Source organism: Sciurus vulgaris, assembly GCF_902686455.1.
Source record: "Sciurus vulgaris genome assembly, chromosome: 8".
NCBI classification, from domain to species: domain Eukaryota; kingdom Metazoa; phylum Chordata; class Mammalia; order Rodentia; family Sciuridae; genus Sciurus; species Sciurus vulgaris.
This window is the reverse complement of record NC_136468.1, coordinates 50,826,456-50,850,657: the sequence shown is the minus strand read 5'-3', so window position 1 is coordinate 50,850,657 and position 24,202 is coordinate 50,826,456. Positions and strand designations below refer to the sequence as shown.

Below are 24,202 nucleotides of genomic sequence, written 5' to 3'. Positions count from 1 at the left end.
AAGATATTAATAAATATAAAATGCAAATGATAAAAATAATATTTGCAATGCTTTCTATACTGTAAAAAGGACTTTATCAAGGAAAATATGGACAACCCAAGACAAGGATGAGAAAAGAATATGAAAAATCCTAAAGGAATTTTTTTTGTGTGTGTGATGCTGGGGTTTGAACCCAGGGCCGTATCCCCAGCCCCACTAAAGAAAATTTTAATGGTCAGTAAATTTCTCTTCTGAGAACGCAACTTCCATGAGACCTCACAAACAACCAAGAACTGTAAGTAAAAACAATAGTGAAATATCATTTTTTTTTGCATAAAATTCTGGCAAAGATTTTAAAAGATGATTCTCAAACTTGTAAGAATAAAAAGAAATAGATAACTGAGGGCCACACTTGCATGGAGACCAGGCGTGTTAGCCCTCATGGGATCCCTCCTCTAAAAAATCACTTGAATATATTTATTTTAAATAATTATAAAAATTAAGTATACTTTAGTCTTAAATCATTTTTTGTAACTGCATTGCTAAAAAGATGAGCATGAGCCAGTCTAAATTCATTATATATTAACTGCTCATTATTTTATTTTTCTCCAGATTTTTAAAAAAATTAAAGTATCTTCATGACCCCTGCCCCCCAGATAATCATTAGCCCCAGGCACTGAGCCTACCGTGCCTAGTGGATAAGTTAGCCCCGGCACAGCCTGGCAGCATGTAAACTTTTTGGGGGGAAGGGGCATTTTGGCATCATCTATCAGATTTCAAAATGTGCACTACTTTAGACCCTACTGTTAGGTTTTTAGGACTTCACCCCATAAATATATTCTCTAGGGGTCAAAGATACATGTAAAAGGAAGTTCATTACATTATTCCTTGCTTATAACTACAAAAAAATGAAAATGGCCTAATATCCATCAGCAGGTGAGGGTTTAAATTAATTTTGGATAGGAAAAGACAGATACAGAAAGATTAATGTGAAGTTCACTGTGATACAGTTTTGAATTTTAAAAGTAAGATTAGAAAATAATACTTAGTGAGGTTGCTTAATATTTTATACATATACACACACACACAACTTCCAAGGATTGGAAAGATATACTACAAACTGTTGAGTTATCTTGACACAGCAGAGTTGGGAAATACACTCTGAATTAAATGAATTTTTACAATGAACATTTGTTACTTATAAGAATAACAAAATAGAGGGAAAAGAGGGGTGGGAGGGGTGGGGGAAGGGAAAAAATAACAGAATGAATCAAACAACATTACCCTATGTAAATTTATGATTACACAAATGGTATGCCTTTATGCCATGTACAAACAGAGAAACAACATGTATCCCATTTGTTTACGATAAAAAAGGAATAACAAAATATATATTTACATTTTGAAGAGAAAAAGTATTTCTTGTTGGTAAAGTCTGGAGTTCTGAGAAAGCAGCCTTCACACAAAACTGAGCAGCACAGAAAGATGCTCAAATAATCAACCTGGTTTCTTCCCAAGTCCTATGAATCAGAAATGGGAGAGAAAGCAAGATTTTCAAGGCACTCAAAAGCCAAACAAGCAAAAAACCAAAGTCAACTGAGTTTTCCTCATGAAGCTACATCAGGCTGGTGCCTGAATCAAATGTGAGACTTTCACCTGGTCCTCAAAAATCTCTCCTGGCTCCTGAAACAGCGGTTATTCAAAGGACAGGCAGGTGCTGGGGCTGAGAAGCAAAGTTCTGAGCGACAGTTAGGGGAATGGCAGTTGGAGTATCTGGTGTGGGCTCGGGACCCACTGCCTGGGAGAGAGGCGAGATCAAACCCAACCTGCCAAGCCTCTTTCAAACTCGTTGATGCCCTCTTGCTGGGTCTCAGGGAGACCTACATTTTGAGGCATCAAACCAACTCCACGTCATAGAACAAGAGAATCTGTCCAGAGGTGTCCCTTCAACCATGCCATCGCTTTCTCTAGAGCAGGAGGAAGATGATCATCAAACTCCAGTGGGAGCACCCTTCAGAGATCTTGCACACTTATCCAAATAAGAGTCACTTATGATAGATAAAGTTGGGGCAGGGCTCTATGGTGCATGATGATCTTGGTGCCCTCCCATGGTACAGGGAGATTACTACCCGCAGGTGGCAGGCCAGTGAAGAGCTGTGCAGGGGGCCTTTCCTACTGGTCGGGGAGAGAAGTCAGATGATTAGGTGAGGAACAGCTAGTCCCTTTCCCTGAGATTTCTAGTCAAGAAGAGGAATGGGAGCAGAAACTTGTTCTGTTGCTGCTGAGGAAAGGTGTTTTATTAAACGACTAATTAGTGCTTGTCGACTATGCGTAAGCAGTGGGGAAGTGGAAGAAAGACAAAGAGCAAAGAGACACGCTTCCTTCCCTCAGTCAGCGGAGGAGACGTGTGCAAAAGGGTACACCCAAGGCAGAGGAGGGGAAGATCATTGAAAGGAGCAGTATACAGGGGTAGGGAGTTGGAGATGTGCCTTCGTCATGGGTCTGAGATGATCATTCAAAGGGTTAAGGTTGGATGTGAAGCATCTTCTAGGCAAAGAGAACCCCTGTGCCCAGGCGTGAGGGTGGGGACTAGGGGCACGCTGTCTACAGAAAGTCGTTCCCTTAGGTCATATCATAGAAGGTGTAGGAGGTGTGCCTGCAGCAGAAGACAGAGATGTCATCCCAACCCTCCAGAGGATAAAAAAGGGAAAAGGTCAGTAAGAAAATCGACCTTGACTCTCCTCCCCTGAACCTTCTTGCAGTTTCATGGGTCTCCATCCTCTGTCCCATCTCTAGTCTCTCTATCTGGTTTGTTGATGTTAACAGGCAAGGTGAGTGAATTATATTTCTTCCGAAATGTATTTAACATGATTTACATGACCGCGTGTCGGGGGTATATATGATGACTTGGCCACAGTTTGGACTAAAGAAATACTTCCTCCTGACACTGCCGGTTATTGGTGACGAGTTCTGCTTCCTCAAACCCTGAAGTTGAACATTAGAGAAGCACACCGAGGCAAGCACATAGAGCAGGTTTTTATTTCAAAGTAGTAACACAGACTTCTCCCGGGAGGGAGAAGGGGACCGTGGCTGGTATTCTGGAATCCCAAGAAGTGAGAGCGCCCTGCCCCTCTTATAGACTAAAGTTTCCCTTGTTCTCCTGCTCTCTCCCCCTTATCTCTCTCCTTCCTGCCTATGTGACCAGGTCCAGGAGATGCCCATGGGATGGCCGGGGGGAGCAGGTGGAATGGAAGGGCCAAGGTGGAGTGCTAGGCAGGAAGGAAGCAGCAGTCCAGGGGGCATTGACTAGTAGCTGTCTGCTCAGGAGCTGCTTCATTACCAACCTTTTTGGGAGGGATGGTATCAAAGGTCTCTGGAGACACGCACATTCCAATCTCCCAGGGGCACTTTCCAACTTCCCAGACTCAGATCAACCTCCACTTTCTCCATTCTACCCGATCACCTATTCTACACTAACTGCCTGTGTTTGATTTTGGCTTCATTCCTCCTTCCTCCTTTTTCACCAGCCTCATAGTTGATAGTAATCAGGTACTCACTAGATGTAGAAATTGTTTTCCTTCTCACATGGATGAACTCGCTTAATGCTCACAACAGCCCTAGGAGGTATGTTCTCTCGTTTACCAGGTGAGGTAAACCAAAGGGAGAAGGAGCGGCCCTGCAATGCACGGAGAGAGGGCGTTTGATCAAGGAGTCCTCTATCTGCCCACCAAGAAACAAAATGTGGTGAAGGTTATCCCTTTGAGACCAGTCCTGTGATATATTTTGTGTATCTGCTCTTTTTTAATATTGAGTTTTAATTAGTGAGCCTCACAACATTCAAATCATGCAGAATACACTGCATGCTAACCCTGACAATCCCCTGGGGAACTCAGCTTCATTCTTTCCCCTGAATGTGAATTTTTAAGACCTTGGGAGGTATTCATTTCTGTGTTCACAGCATACACACACACACACACACCCCACCACCACCACCACCATTTCCCCAACATTCCATAGGCACCAAATTGTTGTTCCAGCCAAACCCTTCCTCTGGCTCCAGGTTGAGAATCTCTGACTATGTGCTTACAGTCTGAATGTGTTTCCCCAAATTCATGTGCTGAAGTTTAATCAACAACATGGTAGTCCTAAAAAGTGGAGCCTTTAGATAAAGTCATAAGGACAAAGCCCTCATGAATGGGACAGTAACCTTATAAAACCAGAGGAGCTAGTTTACTAAAACATCCCCTTTTGTGCTTGTATCCTCCCACCACATGAGGATACCTATATGGCCATTCGTGAGGATTTTTCAACTTAAAAAGTGTCTTTTTAAAAATTTGATACTTTCTCCTTTTATTTTTTTTAAATAAACGTAATACATGCATGTGGTGAGGAAAAAGTCATAAGCAATACAAAAGGGTGAAAAATGAAAAAAAAAAAAAATCCCCTCCCTGGCCATCCTTGTTGGCAAAAATGTAGGTAACAGAGAACTTTTTAATTTATACAAAGTGATTGTATTATATACACTGTTCTATAAAACACCTTTTTCCCCCCTTAATATTTGAGATTTTTTTTTCTAATCAGCACATTTACAAACCTTGAATAGTCCCCTGATAAAGTCTAAAGTCCTTACTTTGGATGACATAACCTGATGCCAAAACCTGACAATGATATTACAACAAAGGAAAAGTATAAGCCCACATCACTCATGAACATAGATGTAAAAATCTCAAAATAGTAAACTAAACCCAAACATACAGGAAAATGATAATGTATCACAAGTCATGTTCATTCCCAAACTTGCACTGTTCATTTAACATTCAGAAATCTGTATAATCCATACATTAATAAGGAAGAAAAAGCATTATGATCACCTCCAAAAGGAAAACCATTTAATAAAATCATGTCACAGCACAGAGGTCAGCGCTATGGAGTCCAGATAGCAGTGGTGTCCTCTGATACCAGTTCTTTCGATCACACCAGAAATATCTTAGACATGTCACTCAGAGTAACAGGCAGAGTTTATTAGAAAGAGTTTATTAGAAAGGATAGGAAAAGGGAAAGGAGAATACAATCAAGGAGAGGGTGGGTCCTCTCAGAGAAGGATGGTGCACACACACCCCCGCCCTCCAGTTTTATTAGGGATTCCAGGAAAGTTTCCAGAGAGTTCTACCCACATCTCCCTCTTGACTTTTAACTGAAAACTGGGTTGAATTATATTTTTTCAAGTCCCATCAGTGCATGATAAACCTCCAAGGCAGCTCTGGGTCACTTTGGCCCATGCTGAACTGGTTTTTCTGTTTTTGTGTTTGTTTTGTACCAGAGATTGTATCCATGTACAAAAGCACCGAGTCACACCCCCAGCCCTTTTTTATATTTTATTTAGAGACAGAGTCTCGCTGAGTTGCTGAGGGGCTTGCTAACTTGGTGAGGCTGGCTTTGAACTCATGAGCCTCCTCTCCTGTCTCAGCCTCCTGAGCTGCTGGGATTATAGGCATGCACCACCTCGCCCAGCTTGCTGACTTGTTTTAATTGGAACTTGTTCTTATAGATTTTATGGTTAGGGGAATTATCCTCAACTCCCTGAGTTCTGGATCCTGGTCTGTGTAAGGGTTACAAAAGAACCCCCAATCAGGATAACTTGCATTCTTCTTATCAGTATTTAGGGTCTACAGTTCTCTTGCAGATAACAGGTCATTTCCTGAAGAACATCACCAGGAAGGGCTGCAGGTAAATTGCTTCTTAAAGAAAGCATGTGAGGGTCAGTGCAGTGGGTCCAGTTTATAGAATTATCTCCTTAACTTCATATTCCTACTGCTCACATTCATGATAAATATAGGATTAGAAGGAACTTCCTTTGCCTGATAAAGAAAATGTATAAAATCTACAGCATCAGAGTGATTATCTCAATAAAGGAAAAGAGCCTCCTGTGCAATAGTTATGTATATTTCTCCCTTTGGTTACTGGAGTGTGGTTACTGTAATAATTAAGCTGTACAAGTTTGAGTTGGGTACTTTACAATATGTGTTTGAATAAATTGTAAAAAAAAAATTTTAAAGGAAAAAAATCTACACCTCCCCAATGATCTCAGAAGGGTGGAAGATGCAGCCAGGGAACTGGAAAGCAGACAGGACAGGGCATGAAACTGAGTGGGATGAGAAGGAACTGAGATGCAGGATGTTGGGTGATTATACACATAGATTTTGGCAGGGCTCAGGATGGTGTAGTAGAGAGGAAGCCGGTGAGCCAGGGGCCACTGTCTCCAGTGAATGAGAAAGTAACTTGTAGCTGGGTACAAAGAGTTGTCTACACTGTCAGATGGAGGAGATAGACTAGCATGGGATTTAATGTCTAGAGTCCCACACAGAGTGCATTGCAGGTGAGGAAAATCTTCCTCCTACTTCTATAGGTTCTGTGACTGGGTCTGAGAATTAACAAAAGAGAGATTATCAGGGGAAAAGCATACACATTTTATTTAATATTTTTTGCATGCACAAGCGCCTTCTTTAAGAAAATAACAAAAGGGCTGAGAATGTAGCTCAGTGGCTCAGTCTTACCTAGCTTGCCCGAGGTCCTGGACTGATTCTCAACACTACAAGAAAAAAAAAGAAAAAAAAAAAAGGGAAAAATGAAGAGTACTAGAAGCTCATATGACCTTTTAAACAAAGAATCGTGGTGATGTTAAAAGACTACAGGACGTGGGCAAAGGCTGATAGACTGGGAAAGAGACTAGGAAATATACAGGGGACATTTGTAGAAAATAAGTGTTAACAAAGTTTAGTAATTTGTTTGCAGATACATCTGGGTATCAGTTCTCTCTGGTAATAGGAACACAGGCATTCTTCTCTTCCTAACACAGGGTGCACACTTTGCATGAGACAGGGTTCATATCCTACTTCAGGTTCCATTGTTGATGCTTCATTCCCCTCAACTCAAATGAATCATAATTTTCAAGGGCCATATTTTAGGACGGCTTGTTCTGATCCCCTTCACCAATTGCTCTGAAAAGAGATGACACTCTACCCATACTCCTCCCTTTTACAGTTGGTTTACTCCCTGTAACAGTTCTGGAAGGTTATTTTGTTGGGGATACCCTCAGTGCTCTGAAGCTCTCCACACTGCCCAGAAAAGGGCCCAGGGTCACGGCTGTAATGACAGCCAAGTTAAACTGCAATCACCAACTCCCAGTAAAGTAGGGATATCTTGTTCCAAGATTGTCGTGAACCTACATAAAGACTTCCTGGTATCATGGGCATTTAATACCTGCTTCCCTCTCCCCTCAACATAGTCACCAAGAACTCTCCAAGGATGCCAAGTGTAGGAAACTCAGCATCGTGAAGAGGACTATGCAATCAATTCACCAAGAGAAACTGACCCACCCATTTTCCTGCCAGTTCAGCCCTGATTAGCATGTAATCGAGGTCATTTGACTTCTCATAACAGCTTAGCCTAGCCAGCTGGTTGTTCTCGAGTAGGGTCCTGGGATTGCGGAGTCCCAAGACCCTTTCAGGAGACCCTCAGAGTCCAAACTATTCCCCCACAGTGCTAAAACAGCTATTTGCCTTTTCCGGTCCCATTCTCTCCCGGGTCTCCTGTTCAGAGGCTGATGATGGCATCATCGCCCAAAGGCTAACACGTGCTCTGTATCTTAGACTTTAAATGTCTCAATTTTAACTCCTACCACATTAATATATATGAACATAACCCACATAAACCAAAGTATTGGAGGGCAGGGTGCCAAACTATAATTTTTAAGTCTAAAGGGGTCCTGATTAGGACTGCCATGTTTAGCAAATAAAAATACAGGATACCGTTAAATTTTAATTTCAGATAGACGATTATTGCATGGGATACGTTCAGCCTAAAAAATTACTCGTTGTCCATCAGCAATTTAAATTTAACTGAGAATCCTATATTTTACCCAGCACGTAGACTAAAAAGTTTGAGAACGGCTCCACCAGGCGACAGCAGGTTGAACTGCAGCGAGCTCCAATAATTCCGAGCGCGGCACTTCCGCTTACACGGTGGGGCGCGAGGCCCCACCCATCTCCGGAAGCCTCCGCGGGCCGCTCGCAGGCCAGGCCCCGCCCCGCGCCGCAGCGGGCTGCCCAGGGCTGGAGCTGGGCGCGGGCTGGTGGAGCCGGTCCCCCGCCTGCAGGGGGCAGCGGCCGTGGCCAGGCCTTTGCGTCCACACCTCGGCATCCCTGTCCTCTCTGTTCTTCTTGTCGCCGGGGTGGCGGGCCGACCAGTGGGCGGCCAAGAAAGGCGGCCGCCATTCCCGTGTCGCTGCGCCCGCGGGGGCCGCCCGAGCCGGCCACCATGCCGCTGGGCCTGAAGCCCACCTGCAGCGGCTGCAAGACCACGTCGTCCTCCATGTGGAAGAAGGGCCCGCAGGGGGAGATCCTCTGCCACCACTGCACGGGCCGGGGCGGCGCGGGCGGCGGGGGCGCCGGCTCGGGGGCGGCCGGCGGGACGGGGGGCGGCGGTGGCGGGGGCTTCGGGGCGGCGACCTTCGCCAGCACCTCGGCCGCGCCCCCGCAGAGCAACGGGGGCGGGGGCGGCAAGCAGGTGAGCTCTCCGGCCCTTCCCGCCAGCGCCGGGCGCCCTGTACCTCTTCCTGCAAATAGTACATCCTGTTGCTATAAGTAAGACTTGTCATTTTAAATGGCAGCATAACTGTGCCACTGAGAGGTGCCTCAACCTAACTTCTCCAAAATACCGGCCTTGACGGAGACACCTACTCCTGTCACTGGCCCTATTGTAAGCAGCCCGCCTTTTTGGAGGCGCTGGCGATGCTTGCCTAGGGCCTTTCCTGTGCTAGCCCTTAGTTTTTATGTCCTTATAAAGCGTGTACTTTGGGATTCTTGTAAGATGATTGGATTGGAACAGCAGTCTTTCTACAGTTTTTGTTTGTTTTTTTTTTTTTTCTTTCTCTTTTTGTTCTCTATTTGTTTATATAACAGAGTAAGCAGGAAATTCACAGGAGGTCTGCCCGGCTCAGAAACACTAAATACAAATCTGCTCCAGCTGCTGAAAAGAAAGTTTCCACTAAAGGAAAAGGGAGAAGACATATTTTTAAATTAAAAAATGTAAGATGATTGTAGGCAGTGTTTTTACTGTAATGATGTTGTGTATGTACTGGATCCTGCTACTGCTTTGGTTTTCATTGAATGTGCTGCTCTTGGGAACCCATTTGTAGTATTCTGGGGACTGCACCAGACTCCCGCCTCACCAAATGAGCTATGTTGCAGGAGGCTTGCTATTTATAATGTTAATAACACATTCTCTTTTTTTTAAACTTTAATTTTTCTTCTCTGGAAAATATTAAATGCTTTTTATCTGGTTCTCTATGGAGAGGAATAGAAGAGATTATGGAGATTATGGTTCTTGATATGACCAGGTACACTAGGAAAACTTTTTTTTTAATCCTTTAAAGATTTAAGTAAATAATAATACTGGAATTTAATCATCCCCATATTCACTTTTTATTATAGTCCCAGAAAATGTGTCTTGTGATAATGACATTAATAGATATGAACAAAATTTTTCTCTAAACCTTTATCTTCTCTTCTGCTATATGAAATGCAACAGATTGTTGAAAAACTTGTGCTGGATATAGTTGAAAGCACATTTTTGTTGCAGTAAGTTTTACTTTTGTGAACACGGGGCAATGGACAGTACATTATAGACAATTTTAAATTATTTTGTGATGCAGGGGCTTGAACCCAGGAACCCTCTACCAGTGAGCCATACTCCAGCCCTTTTTATCCTTTATGAGGCGGGGTCTCACTAAGTTCTGAGGCTGGCCTCTAATTTGCCATCCTCTTGCCTCAGCCTCCCAAGTAGATGAGATTATAGGCTTGTACCACCACACCAAGCTTGATGATTTTTTTAAGTTTCAGTATGGTATTCCTTTCAGGACAGAGATGCTGCTTTTACCAGTAAAAGCATTTCTGATGTTGAGCATGTTCATTTTATAAAACAAAGAGAGGTTTGGGGGGTAGGTTCTTATCTAGATTGCAGATTCTTAATGTGAGTAATTGCTGCTGATTTAAGATTTTTATAATTTAGTTTTTTTTAAAAAAGGGATTTGTTGATGAGATAACATGTTAAGTTCATATTCATTTGCAGTATTTGGCATTTTTTTCCTTTTAAGTACTGCATGCTGTTCTCTCTGATGATTACATTATCAATTTCTCTGCAACCCCTTTCTTCAAGTATAGTACAGAGATACATGGGAGAGGCCTAATTTCTATGTTGGTTGTGGCATTGAAGAGTGTATTACAACTTAAGAGATTTCAGTGATGGTTGGAAGGTGGCACATTATTTGGAACTCCCCCAAAATTTTCTAAAGCCTAATAAGTTCAGGCTTTCTACAAAATTGATGATGTTGATTATCCTGGCAAGTTCCATCACCAAGATGGAAAATGACTTCAAGGCGACACTTTCACTTGTGTCCACCTGCTCGTTTTTCATGCCTTCTGTTCTGTCATGTGCAGGCAGTTAGAGCCAGTATATTTTTATAATTGGGATGTTAATGTCTAATGGAGCTCTGAGTGTACTTTGTGTTAGATCTCAGCAGCATAATCAGAAGCTTGCCTTTGTTTCTGAGCAACTTTTTAACTAATGGTAACAGAAATAGCTGAAATGCTCAAACTGGACTTTGCCACAACATTCAGAAAATCACTTATTTATTTATTTATTTTTGTGGTGCTGGGGATTGAACCCAGGGTCTTAGTACATGCAAGGCAAGCACTCTACCAACTGAGCTATATCCCTATCCCCATTTATGTTTATTACCGTTCTTGTCACCAAACACAAGTTTCAGAATTTCTGAAGTGAATTATCTTTCATATATACCTGGAAAAATGCCTCTATATACTGTACATGCAGACATACCATGGATATGCTAATGTTTTTATTTTTTCTCATAGCCTATCAAAGCTCCTGAGTCTGTTTCCACCATAATCACTGCAGAATCAATCTTCCACAAGGTAAGCTTCTGTGGAGTTCCTGAAAGAAGAATTGGACCAAATGTACAATATACTACTAAAAGGGTGGTTTGCTGGGCACAGTGTCACACACCTCTAATCCCAGTGGCTTGGGAGACTGAGGCAGAAGGATTTCAAGTTCAAGGTTAGCCTCAGCAACTTAGCAAGGCCCTAAGCAACTTAGTGTGGTTTGGTAGTTAAGTGTGCCTGGGTTCAGTCCCTGGTACAAAAACCCAAAAATGGTGGTTTAACCTAAATGTCTCTGCTACTCTGTATTTACATAAAGTGTGATGATGCTTTTGTTCCCTTCTAAACTGTTTGCCCAATTGGTGGCTTATCCACAGCTTAGATGAGAAAGGTTGCCTGTGGAAATATGATATGAGGGTCTTAAGTATATTTTAAAAATATAGATTATTGGAATTGTCCTTAAAATGCTAATTATAGTGTGGAACCATGGAAAAGTAAGCCATCCTAGCCAGCATGATGGCGTGGAAGGGCAAGAAGGAGAGAGTCTGGATGTGGGCAGATGGAGGATGTGAACCATGATATCTAGTGGGAAGAGCAGACCCAGAGATTACGAAATACTTTAAGCAGAGGTAAGAGGAATAAGCACAGTGGTGGGGATTAATACCCACTACAAGTTCTTGGGAGAGAGTCCAAGATATTTGATAAAATGAGAAGGTTAGGTTCATGGGCCAAAGCCATGAACATCTGTTGTCTCAGAGAGGTGACATATCATTACTTTTAAACCGGAAGCCTTAGGAGGGAAATTGGAGCATACTTAAAAGGAAAAAAATGCCTGGAAGTCCTGGTATAAGCAGCAACAATTAAAAGCTGTTTGGATGTGCATATATGAATATGTTACAATGTACCCCATTATTGTGTATGATTAGAGTGCACTAATAAAAGCTGTTGGATACTTTGGGATCTGAACTGTCACATAGGAGTTAGTGATGTGAGTGCTTTATACTTGACTCTAATGGACCAAACCCTGAGAAACTCAAGTGTTTATGAACTTGGAGTGTATTTTATTTATTTATTTTATTTTATTTTTTTAACTTTTTAATTTTTTGGTACTGGGGATCTAACCCAGGGCACATACCACTGAACTACATTCCTGGCCCTTTTTCATTTTGAAACAGAACCTCATTAAGTTGCTGAAGGTCTTGCTAAATTGCTGAGGCTGGCCTTGATCTTGAGATTCTCTTGTCTCAACCTCCTAAGTCACTGGGATTATAGGTGGCAATTGTATTTATTTTTGTTAACCCATAATCTGTATAGTCAGAAGCAGTCTGTATATAGGTAAGTATCTCCTGTATTTCTAGCATTTCATTCTTTGTTTTTTATATATCATTCATGATAAAATAAAAGTTTTGCATGTTTTATTATGTATTGATCACTAAGCTGAGCATTTTACTCATTTTATTTCATTCAGTGTACTTTATAGGATGGTTACTGTCATCCTCATCTTATGGATGAGGACATTGAGGCACAGAGAGATTAATTGTCCAAGATCACACAGCTCGTATGTTATGTAGCAAGGCAGTCTGATGCTGGAACCTAAGCCTAGAACTCAGACCCTTTCTCCACTGCTTTGGCAAGTGGCTATGCGACTGGGCTAGAACCAAACTCTTTAATGATTCTTCACCTGTCTTTAAGATGTACTTACGTCTTCAAGTACTCTGAAGTTTAATAGTACTTATCTCCTGAGGTCATGCATGTTAAACATTAGTAGGGTTAGAAGTTATCATCACATTTCCAGATTTGTGTATTAATATCCCCAACTAAACACAAAGTTTATAGATTAAAGTCCGGAAGTTAAGATGTAGCATGCCAGTGTATGCGTGTGTGTGTGTCTAAATGAAAAGGCATGTGGGACCATAAGTACCAGTATTTTCATATTGCTCTCCATTGCCCATGTTTACTAAATAATGAGAAAATGCAACAAAATATTCAAGTAATGCTACAGATACCCAGTGTTGTAGGTGCTGTCGCAGCAGGGCCAGCACTGTGGTGGTGCATTGCTGAACTGAAGATCAGATGAAGGCTGCAAAAGGGAATCATGTGGGAGCCATTGGAGATGATGGACAAGATATGGGCATCCAGGCCCAGAATGGTTAAGTAATCTTCCTGGAGTGCTTTGATGGCAGAACAGCTCCATTAACTCGGTCTGGTTATTCTCACTATGTTGTGTGCGCTCTCTTTTCTCTGCCACAAACCTTGAAACCCTCCAGCAAATGAGGGACTGCTTGATTCAAATGTCTTGGCACTGTTCTGTGTGACAGTAATGTGCAGTAATCTTCTGTTATGGTTTGGATGTCAGGTGTCCCCCAAAAGCTCACATGTAAGACAATGCAGGAAGGTTCAGAAGAGAAGTGATTGGATTGTAAGAGTCTTGACCCAGTCAGTGAATTAATCCCTCCTGGGATTAATTGAAGTGTTAGGGTATGACTGGAGAAGGTAGGAATTGGGGCATGGCTAGGGGATATACGTTTTGTATCTGGAGAGTGAGAGTGGGGTCTCTTTCCCCTTCTTTATGATGTGAGCTGCTTCCCTCTACCACACTCTTCCATCATGATGTTTTGCCTCACCTCAAGCCCCAAGGAATGGAGCTGGCCTTCTTCGGACTAAGACTTCTGAAACTGAGCCCTCAAATAAACATTTCCTCCTCTGTAATTGTGCTGGTCAGATCATTTAGTCATAGCAGCAAAAAAGAAGACTAAGACAGAAATTGGTACTGAGAGTGGGGTCATTGCTGTGACTAACCTGACCATGTATTTCAGAAGATTTTGGAGCTTTTTGGAATTTGTGGGAGGAATTTTGCGATATATAGCAGTGCAACCTGGAAATGCTTTGAATTGTTGTAAGCAGAGATTAATGACTGATTCTGGTGCAAGCTCAGAAGACCAGAATGGTGATGGAACCTTGATTAGTGAAGACCCAGCTCAAGAGGGTTCAGAAAAGGAGGACTCTATTGGAATTTGGAGTAGGGGCCATTTTTGTTATGTTCTGGCTAAGAAGTCTGAATTTTGCCCATGTCCTGAGAGTTTCTGTGAGGCTGATTTTAGAAGTGATGGACTTCTTAATCTATCTAGACAGCCTAGCATTCAGGCAATGGCATGGATATTGCTGGTGGCTTTTAGCCAAATTTATTGTGAAAATCAGGAGCAGAAAGCAGAGCAGAAAGATTTTGAAAACATGGACTTGAAAGGCAGGAGAAAACTGGGGCTAAAGAAGTAGTAGTTGGGAAAAAAAAAAAAAAAAAAAGAAGTAGTAGTTGTTAAAGACATTACTGCCACTAAAGAAATGCTACTTGAGTGAAGCAGGAAGTATCACACCACCAGACCTTCAACTATACTACACAGCAATAGTAACAAAAATGGTACGGTGTTGGCACCAAAACAGACAGATAGACCAATGGTACAGAATAGAGGCACAGAGACAGAAACACATAAGTACAGTTACCTTACACTGGACAAAGGTGCCAAAAACATACAAATGGCGCTGGCACAACTGGAAATCCATATGCAACAAAATGAAATTAAACCCCTCTCACCCTGCATGAAACTCAACTCAAAATGGATTAAGGACCTAGGAATTAGACCTGAGACCCTGCACCAAGTAGAAGAAAAAGTAGGTCCAAATCTTCATCATGTCAGCTTAGGACCAGACTTCCTTAACAAGACTCCCAAAGCACAATCAATAAGTGGGATAGATTGAAACTAAAAAGCTTTTTCTCAGCAAAGGAAACAATCAACAATGTGAAGAGAGGACTACAGAGTGGGAGAAAATCTTTGCCACACACACTTCAGATAGATAATCAGATAATCTCCAGAATTTATAAAGAAAGAACTCAAAAAACTTTACACCAAGAATACAAATAACCCAATCAATAAATGGGCTAAGGAAATGAGCAGACACTTCACAGAAGAAGATCTACAAGCAATCAACAGATATATGAAAAAATGTTCAACATCTCTAGTAATGAGAGAAAAGCAAATCAAAACCACCCTAAGATTCCATCTCACCCCAATTGGAATGGCTGTTATTGAGAATACAAGCAACAGTAGGTGTTGGTGAGGATGTGGGGGGAAAAGGTACACTGATACATTGCTGGGGCGGTTGCAAATTGGTGTAGCCACTCTGGTAAGCAATATGGAGATTCCTTAGAAAACTTGGAATGGAACCACCATTTGACCCAGCTATCCCACTCCCTGGCCTATATCCAAAGGACTTAAAATCAGCATACTACAGTGATGCAGCCACATCAATGTTTATAGCAGCTCAATTCACAATAGCTAGATTATGGAACCAACTTAGATGCCCTTCAGTAGATGAGTGGATAAATAAGACTGTGGTATATATACACAATGGAATATTATTCAGCCACAAAGAAGAATAAAATTATGGCATTTGCAGGTAAATTCCATCCTAAATGGATGGAATTGGAGAATATCATGCCAAGTGAAATAAGCCAATCCCAAAAAACCAAAGGCCAAATTATTTCTCTGATAAGTGGATGATGATACATAAGGGGGGAGAGGGGGTAAAGGAAGAATGGAGGAAGGATGGATTGTGTTGAGGAAAATGGGTGGGGAGGGGATGGGGGGAAGGAAAGATAATGGAATGAGACAAACATCATTATCCTATGTACATGTATGATTACACAAATGATGTGACCTTACTTCATGCACAGAGAAATGAAATTTGTACCCATTGTGTACAACGAATCAAAAAGTAAAAATTAAAATAAAACAAAATGCTAAAACTTTGCCTAGAGACTGTAAGAAAGATGGCTTGAGGGGGGAAGGGAAAAATAACAGAATGAATCAAACAACATTACCCTATGTAAATGTATGATTACACAAATGGTACGCCTTTACTCCATGTACAAACAGAGAAACAACATGTATCCCATTTGTTTACAATAAAAATAAATTTTAAAAATAAAAAAAGAAAGATGGCTTGAGGGCATTGCAGGAACTGGCAAGACCATACCTATCTCAAACTCAAGGGAGTAAAGGTTAAAATTCTCTTGAGAAGTGACCAGTGGGGCACCCTTCGTGCACAAGGGGGCCTAGGAAGTTTTTTGAAAGTGCTCAGCCACCCAGACATTCAGAAGTTGCTGCAGCCAGGGTCCTTGGAGGCCTGGCTACTACTGGAGATGGCCGCAGACCTTAGCATCAAGTAGGTGGTGCTGGTCCTGCAGAAATGCAGGATGCTGGAGTTAGGGGATCCTAGAGGCTTCCACCAAGATTTCAAAGGAAGGCCTGGGAGGCCAAGCAAAGTGCAGCAGCATCAGAAGAGTCCCTGCAGGCACCCCCTGAGAAATCAAAGTGTGGAGATGTGAGGAAGAAGCCAAAGCTCTGTTGGAGACCCCTGAGATTAAGAAATGCCTGTAACATGGGACATCTGCAGGAAATGACCAGAGACAAGCCAACAGAAAGACCACTTGGGCTGCAACAAACAAGGCCACAGGGCCAGAGCTTTACATGCCATTCGGTGAGGATGTGGGGAAAAGGTACACTCATACATTGCTGGGGAGGTTGCAAATTGGTGCAGAACAACAAGATGCCATGTGCCCCAGGTGCCTGACATGGAGCTACGTGACTTGTTTGCCCAGCTGATTTCGGTCTTGCTTTGGTCCTATCCCTTCTTTCTATGATCCTATTTTTGTTAGTGAAATGTTTACTCAGTACCTTTATATGTTGGATATCTGTAAATTGCTTTTAATTTTATAGGAGCTCATAGCATGAGATTGCCTAAGCCTCAGAGAGGACTGTGGACTTGAATTTTGAATTTTGAGTCTTGGAACTCTTGAGACTATAGGGACTCTTGAAAATGGACTAAGTAAATTTTGCATTGTCAGATGAGTGTAAGCTTTTAGGGACCAGGGGCAGAATGTTATGATTTAGATGTGAGGCCTCCCCCAAAAGCTCACATGTGAGACAATGCAGGAAGGTTCAGAGGAGAAATGATTGGGTTGTGAGAGTCTTAACCCAATCTGTGAATTAATCCCTGGAGCAATTAATTGAAGTGGTAGGGTGTGGCTGGAGGAGACTGGAATTGGCATGACTTTGGGGTATGTATTTTGTATCTGGAGAGTGAAGCCTCACTTTCTCTGCTTCCTGATCACTGTGATGTGAGCTGCTTCCTCTGCCACCCTCTCCTGCCATGATGTTCAGCCTCACCTCGAGCCCCGAGGAATGGAGCCAACCTTCTATGGACTAAGACTATGAAACCGTGAGCCCTCAAATAAACCTTTTCTTTTCTACAGTTGTGCTGGTCAGATCCTTGTAGTCACAGCCATGAAAAAGCTGACTGAAACATCTCCCCTTAACTGTGGTTTTGCTTTTCAGGGTTTCAATTACTTATAGTCAACTGCAGTTTGAGACTATTGAATTGGAAATTCCAGAAATAAATGATTTATAAATTTTAAATAATTTATTAGAGTTTATTGCTCTAATTGTTATATTTTATTATTAGTTCATCTATAACTGTGCCTAGTTCATGAATTAAACTTTATCACAAGTTTGTATTTATAGGGGAAAAATAATGGAATATATAGAGTTTGGTAATATCAGGGTTTGGGGCATGTACTAGGGTTCTTAGAATGTGTCTCCCATAGATATGGAGAGTCTGCTACACCCAGAACATATTAATAAACACCTGTGTGCCAGGCACTGCTTGATACCAAAATCTCTTACTAAGACATTTTCTTTATATCGCTATTTTATGTTCAAACTATTACATATTTTGGATTAATATTCATTCAGCATATATTTGAGTGCCTATAATAAGCAAATGTAATCATAATTTGGGAATAATGATTATACAATACGTAGACAAGTTTAGAACTGGTATCATCATAAACATAGATTCATTAGATCATTTATTGACTACTTTCAAAACCTGCGTATTAAAGAAGTTTCATTCATAGCTGTGATGTTCAAGTTTTATTTTAAATATGGGATTCTTTTCTATTTCCCTCAGGGAGTATATTACCAAATTGGTGATGTTGTTTCTGTGATCGATGAACAAGATGGAAAGCCCTACTATGCTCAGATCAGGGGTTTTATCCAGGACCAGTATTGTGAAAAGAGTGCAGCCCTGACGTGGCTCATTCCCACTCTCTCCAGCCCTAGAGATCAGTTTGATCCTGCATCCTATATCATAGGTAAGTTTGATAAATGGCACAGTTAACTCAGTTAACTCTGCCATGTTATATAAAAGAATGTATTAGTTTGCTTGGGCTGCCATGACAAAATACCAAGACTGTATGGGTTAAACAACGGATCTATATTGTCTTGCAGTTCTGGAGACAGGAAGTCTGAGATCAGAGTACTGCCAGGATTGGTGTATAGTGAGACCTCATTTCCTGGCTTGCAGATGGGCACCTTCTTGCTGTGTCCTCACATAGCCTTTCTTCTCTGTGTGTACATGGAGAGAGAGCTCTCTGATGTCCCTTAAAAAGGACATCAACCCTGTCACCTTATCCCATAAAGGCCCTTGTGGCTTTGTTTTAACCTCTGTTACCTGCCTAAAGATCCCATCTCCAGTACCACCACTTGGAGCATTAGGCCCTCATCATGTGAATTAAGAGGCTGGGGAAAATCCCATAATAAAAAAGGCATAAATATTATTAAGCACAAAAAAGTGTCGGAAATATGAAAGATCGTTTATATAGCTGGGGTTTGAGTGCTGTTATTACTTTGGGTTACAGCAGTGTATACCTAACAAAATGATGTGGATAAGATTTTTTCTGTGTCCTAGAATTAAACCATATTTAAAAACTATTGCTCAGGAACTAGATTATTTAGATTACTTATAAAAATCAATTCAAAAATAATTTCTAAGAGAATATCCCTGTTATTTCTAAAGTCTTAATAAATTCTCAATATGCAGCTCTCTACACACCACACGTCATTCCTAAGCCTTTTATGATTGATGATTAAAAAATGTGATACAAAGTTTTTGGCATAAATTCACAAGTTAATGATTAATATGATTTTGAAAGTGTTCAAATTTCTTAAGTTATCCTGAACTTTTCATTCTTATAATGAGCATACATTAATTACTTTTGCATCCTGAAAAAATCTATACTTTTTTTTTCATTGAGACCTCCCAGGACAATAGCCCACTGTTATTTTCACCTATATGTCAATTTTATTACACAACTTAATAGTTCTAGTCTTCTGCTTTAGAGTACATAGAACAGCAGATTTTCACTTACCTTGTTTATGGGACAGAATCCCAGAAGAGACCCTGATTGTCAGAAGCACCTCCAGGGCACCTCAGCCATCTTCTCTTCCTAATCCCCAAATTCTGAGGTTCTTCCTTGTCCTGGAGGAGGTACATCTTGGAGGTGAGAATACAAACTCTGTAGCCTCAGGAGGTCCACATCCTTGCACTTACCAGTTGTGTGACTTTAGCAAATTCTTTAATTTCTCTTGCCTTACTTTCCTCACATGTAAAATGGGGATAACAGTGCCCATATCAGAGTTGTGAGGATTCAAAGTACTGATGTATGTGAAGTACTTAGAACAGTGCAGGCATGTAACAAACTCTATGTAAGTGTTTGCTATTATTTTTAGAATCCTTTCTCAGTTGAGTTGCTCTTTTTTGGGAAACTGCCACATTCCTTAAGCAATAAAAGTAGAAAAAATGATAAAGAGTAACTTCAGAGCAACATCATGACTTGATGTTAGCCCTTGAAACAAGGGCGCTTTCTCCTAGTACCTAAGAATGTTAACAGTTTATGAAAATGATTTATGTGTTCAAAAATGTATTTAACCTTTCTATTGGCTGACTTCTAGGGCCAGAGGAAGATCTTCCAAGGAAGATGGAATACTTGGAATTTGTTTGTCATGCACCTTCTGAGTATTTCAAATCACGGTCATCACCATTTCCCACAGTCCCCACCAGACCAGAGAAGGGCTACATATGGACTCATGTTGGACCTACTCCAGCAATAACAATTAAGGAAACAGTTGCCAACCATTTGTAGTTACAAAATCAAAACTGGACTGAGGATATAGCTCAGTGGTAGAGTACTTGCCTAGCATGCTTGAAGCCCTGGGTTTGATCCCCAGCATTAAAAAAAAAAAAAATTAAAACTGGATTTCCAGTTTTTGCCTATCATACTACTATGAGATATACCATGTGTTCATTTCATGAAATTCTTACATGGAAAAATGAAAGTTTTTCCCCTAAATACCCAGTAATCATTAGCTTGTTTATTAATGTTACTTAGAAAATTACAAGGAATAGGAAATAATGAAATATATTTGAAGGTAAACATTACATTTCGTATGTGTATCTTCCCAGGCAAAGGCTGCAGTTTCCCAGGAGAATGTCAGGAACAGGTAGTGACTATTTCTTCATGATTTATTGTTAGAAACTCATAAAATGAATTCTATTTTTATATAAGTACAAAATATTAGTTAAGTTTTGGATTTCTGACCAAGAGCTTAAATCAAATAAAATGTATGTGTGATTATGTCTGTTGTAAAGCCACACCAAATGTATTTCCTCATCAAGAAAATGCTGTGACCAAAAAAAAAAAAAGAAGAAAGAAAGAAAAAGAAAATGCTGTGACAGACTTCTGGCTGCATTAACCATAAGGAGTGATTGCTAGATGATGATTTTATTAGCCCAGACTTTTTAAACTTTTCATGTGATTTCTCTGTAGCAAACAGGCTTTGGAACCATTCACTTGCTCTTAGTAGAGCTGCTCTTCACTCTTCTCACCTACTTTTCTGTCATACAGAGGCTTCAGGTCAAACCACTGACCTACAGTGCAGATGTCGCCTTCACTAGAGCACCTAGGAAACCTGTGCTGCTCAGGCACCCTGCTTGAGTTTCTCGACTACTGGGAGAACAGCTGGCAGTCATAAAAGTGATTGATAGCTAAAAATGTCTACTGCCAGGTTAAGCCATCTGCTATGGACTCCTAATAATATGCTTTGGAAGGCCTGCTGTGTATTCTTCAAGTGCAAATCAGTTAAGTAAGGGAGTAACAAATGTAGACGGGGTGGGGGAAACAGGCTTACCTCCTCTACCCTCCCACCCTTACCCTTTTTCTATACAATTACAGTTGTCTGTTGAAAACAGACAACTGTAGATGGCTCTATGTATATGGTCATCTCTCTGTTCACAAAAGTTATAGTAAAATTGATTGTAAATACCATTGAAAGTAGTTTTCTAAATGCTGATATTCAGAACTTTTGGATTAAAATGTATTTTTCACAATGTATTTACTTTGCATTTACTTTATTTAAATGATGTAAGTAGGGCTTTCTATCCAAAGATGATATTAAATAGAAAATTCTGAGTTGTACTGAATTTGGAGTAGATTCATCATCAGTAAGTAACAGATTTTAGGAAAATCCTAGAATAACCGATGGAAAAAATGAAGATTTAATATAAGATATTTGTTAAAATGACTTTTTTTACACTAGTATAGCCGAGAAAGGTGGCACACACCTGTAATACCGGCTACCAGGGAGGCTGAGGCATGAGGATCACAAGTTTGAGTTACTGGGTAACTTAATGAGACCCTATCTCAAAATAATACATTTAAAAAGGAATGGGGATGTAGCTCGATGGTAGAACTCTAGCATGTGCAATCCCTAATACCTAAAAATAAAACAAACAAACAAAATATACATTTTGACCATTTGTTTCTAAATTTGATAGATAGATAGCTTTTATCTTTTATATAAAGCTTCAATTTACCTAAAAATAAAACAAACAAACAAAATGTATACATTTTGACCATTTGTTTCTAAATTTGATAGATAGATAGCTTTTATCTTTTATATAAAGCTTCAATTTTCGCTTTCCCCTTCGGCTAACAACAGTAGCTCGCATTTCTTACTGGTTGGTTGCTCCTGCGATTCACGGCCAGTCCTGAAGGACCCTAAACCTGCTGTCCTCTTCTTACCACTGAACTATTTCTCCTGTATACCCTCCTTGTTTTCCTGTTACTGAGACCTTGTTCATACTGTTCCTTCCTACCAAAGGCCTTTTTAAGGCCCTATGTTTTGTTTGCTTATCTATTCTTGTTTTATGAAGCCGGGAATGGAATCCAGGGCTCACATATGCTAGGCAAGTGCTCTACCACTGAGCTACACCCCCAGCTAGTTCCTTTAAATTCTGTCTCCTTGAAACTTTCCCAGCTTCCCCTGGCTCCTTGAAATCAGTCTGTGCTGTTCTGTGCTTGCATTTAAGCTTCTCTCCTACTCCCACCCTGTGCTCCCCAGAGGATGGAGGGGATGTGGGCTTTATTGTCTTTGCAATTACAGCAGCACCTAATTCAGGTCCTTATTTATGGCAGGTGCTTAGTGTAGAGTCCAAATTGGATACTGTCAACTAGAATACTGGCTGGCAATTTAGTTAGTACTTGTTCATACTAACTTTAGTTTAAACTTCAAATTCTTTGGCCAAAAGGCAAGTTGAATTTCACATTGTATTGTGGATTAGTATTGGAATGTATTTAAGGTTGTTTTAATAGAATTTTTAAAAGGTGAGCTTTAAATAGTTGTCTTAAACAAATATTAACATGAGTATTTGAAAAAAAAAATTATCCCAAGCCATTCTGGTTCTTGGCTGGGAAAGACTTTTTTGGAATTTATGTAAGTTTGGATCATAATTCCATTTCAGCCATTAGCTGGTATGAACAGTGGAAGGAAATTTGTTTGTTTGATGTGTATACATATATATGTATGCACATGTTTAAATTAAGATTCTGTCATGGACCAGAAAAGGGAGAGGCATTTTTGTGGATTTCATTTGGCTGCCCTGGGCATGTTTTAAGAACTACTTCTTACTTCATACCAGATATATAAATCGTACCCTTTGTAGGAGGGTGCACCTCCTACACCCAAGAAATATAAGCCAATAAATGGGTCGTTGCCAGGGAGAAGCAAAAGGGAACCTGAATGGCCAACAAGAGAGTAATGCCTATAGAAATTGTAATATTTGTGTAATGGAACATTGTGCAACCATCTAAAAAGAAAATTGTTAGTGATAGGGTTAAAATACACACCATACAAGAGAAAAAAGTAGAATTGAACTGTATGATAGCAATTCTGCATCAAGAAACAAATTTTAAAAAAGATGGAGGAACAAGATGTGGTGGCACATGCCTATAATCCCAGTGGCTCAGAGGCTGAGGCAGGAGATTGCAAATTTGAAGCCAGCCTTAGCAGCTTAACCAGCCCTAAGCAATTTAGCAAGATGCTGTCTCTAAATAAAAAATAGGCAGGAATTGCTGGTTTTCCTTATAACCACTTAGCTCTCTTAAGTTTTTAAAAATTGAGGAGATCACAAGGGAAAGATCGATGGGATCATAAAAAAGTTGCATAAAAAATTAAAAGCAAACATCTAGAGAACCAGTTCACTCATGGCTGGCGGCAGGAAGCTTTGGTTCCTCAGCTGGGTCCTCCACAGCTTTGTTCACAACACAATTTGACCCAGAGCAAATGATCTATGCCACAGAGTATGCATGTGAATCCAAAACAGAAGCCACCATCTTTTTATAATCTTATCTGGAAGTGACATGCACTGTTGGTCACATAGACCAACCCTAGACAGTGTGAGAGGGGTTGACAGAGGGTGTACATTCTAGAGATAGAGACCACATTAGAAGCACAGAGGGACCCCATATCTAGCCAGTGTCATTGTAAATTAACATGGCTTTTTGAAAGGCAGTATGTATCAATCTTTGAAATGTTTATACCTTTTTGATTTTGAGAAAGGATCTCGCTCTGTTGCCCTGGTTGGTGTTGAACGTCTGGGTTCAAGCAATCTTCCCACCGCAGCCTCTTGAGCACCTAGAGCTACAGGCCCTGCCATCACACCTGGCTCTCAATGTTCATATAATTTGGTCCAGTAATTTAATTTCTAGAAGTCCATGCTAAGAAGACATGGAATGTAGGCAAAAAACGTGTGAACAGAACTTATTTCCAGTATTGTTTTAAAGTAGCAAAAAAACAAACAACTTAAATCCGTAATAGGAAAATGAATTTTAATATGTTTGTAATGGAGTTTTATGAAATAATCACAACTATTATTTACAAGGAATTTTTAATGAGAAGTGGCTTATTATGTTCAGTGTAGAGCCAGACACAAGTGACACATGCCTGTAGCCTCAGCTACTTGGGAGGCTGAGGCAGGAGGATCACTTGAGCCCAGGAGTTTGGGGCCAGCTTGGGGAGCATAGTGAGAATCCA

The 24,202-nt window shown here is 40.7% G+C and overlaps 2 protein-coding genes and 1 long non-coding RNA gene across 3 annotated transcripts in view; 1 reads left to right on the top strand and 2 right to left on the bottom strand.

Annotated features, from left to right (window-relative positions):
- LOC306667636 (protein lifeguard 3-like) overlaps positions 1-8,297 on the bottom strand; it is a gene marked incomplete at its 5' end in the record, with an annotated part of 31,201 nt that extends 22,904 nt beyond the window's left edge. The window contains one exon of the mRNA XM_079150380.1: positions 7,898-8,297. Coding sequence (XP_079006506.1) covers positions 7,898-8,297 — 400 coding nt within the window. The remainder of the gene's footprint in view (positions 1-7,897) is intronic.
- GATAD1 (GATA zinc finger domain containing 1) lies at positions 8,050-21,222 on the top strand. Its single transcript, XM_079152108.1, has 5 exons — positions 8,050-8,544; positions 8,940-9,065; positions 10,911-10,970; positions 17,961-18,144; positions 19,784-21,222. Exons 1-5 carry the CDS (start codon positions 8,296-8,298, stop codon positions 19,972-19,974), a joined length of 810 nt encoding a protein of 269 aa, XP_079008234.1. The 5' UTR covers positions 8,050-8,295; the 3' UTR covers positions 19,975-21,222.
- On the bottom strand, positions 20,464-24,202 carry LOC306668596. Its single transcript, XR_013765911.1, has 2 exons — positions 21,705-24,202; positions 20,464-21,605 (listed from the first exon to the last, which is right to left on the bottom strand). It is a non-coding gene; the product is annotated as an uncharacterized lncRNA (long non-coding RNA).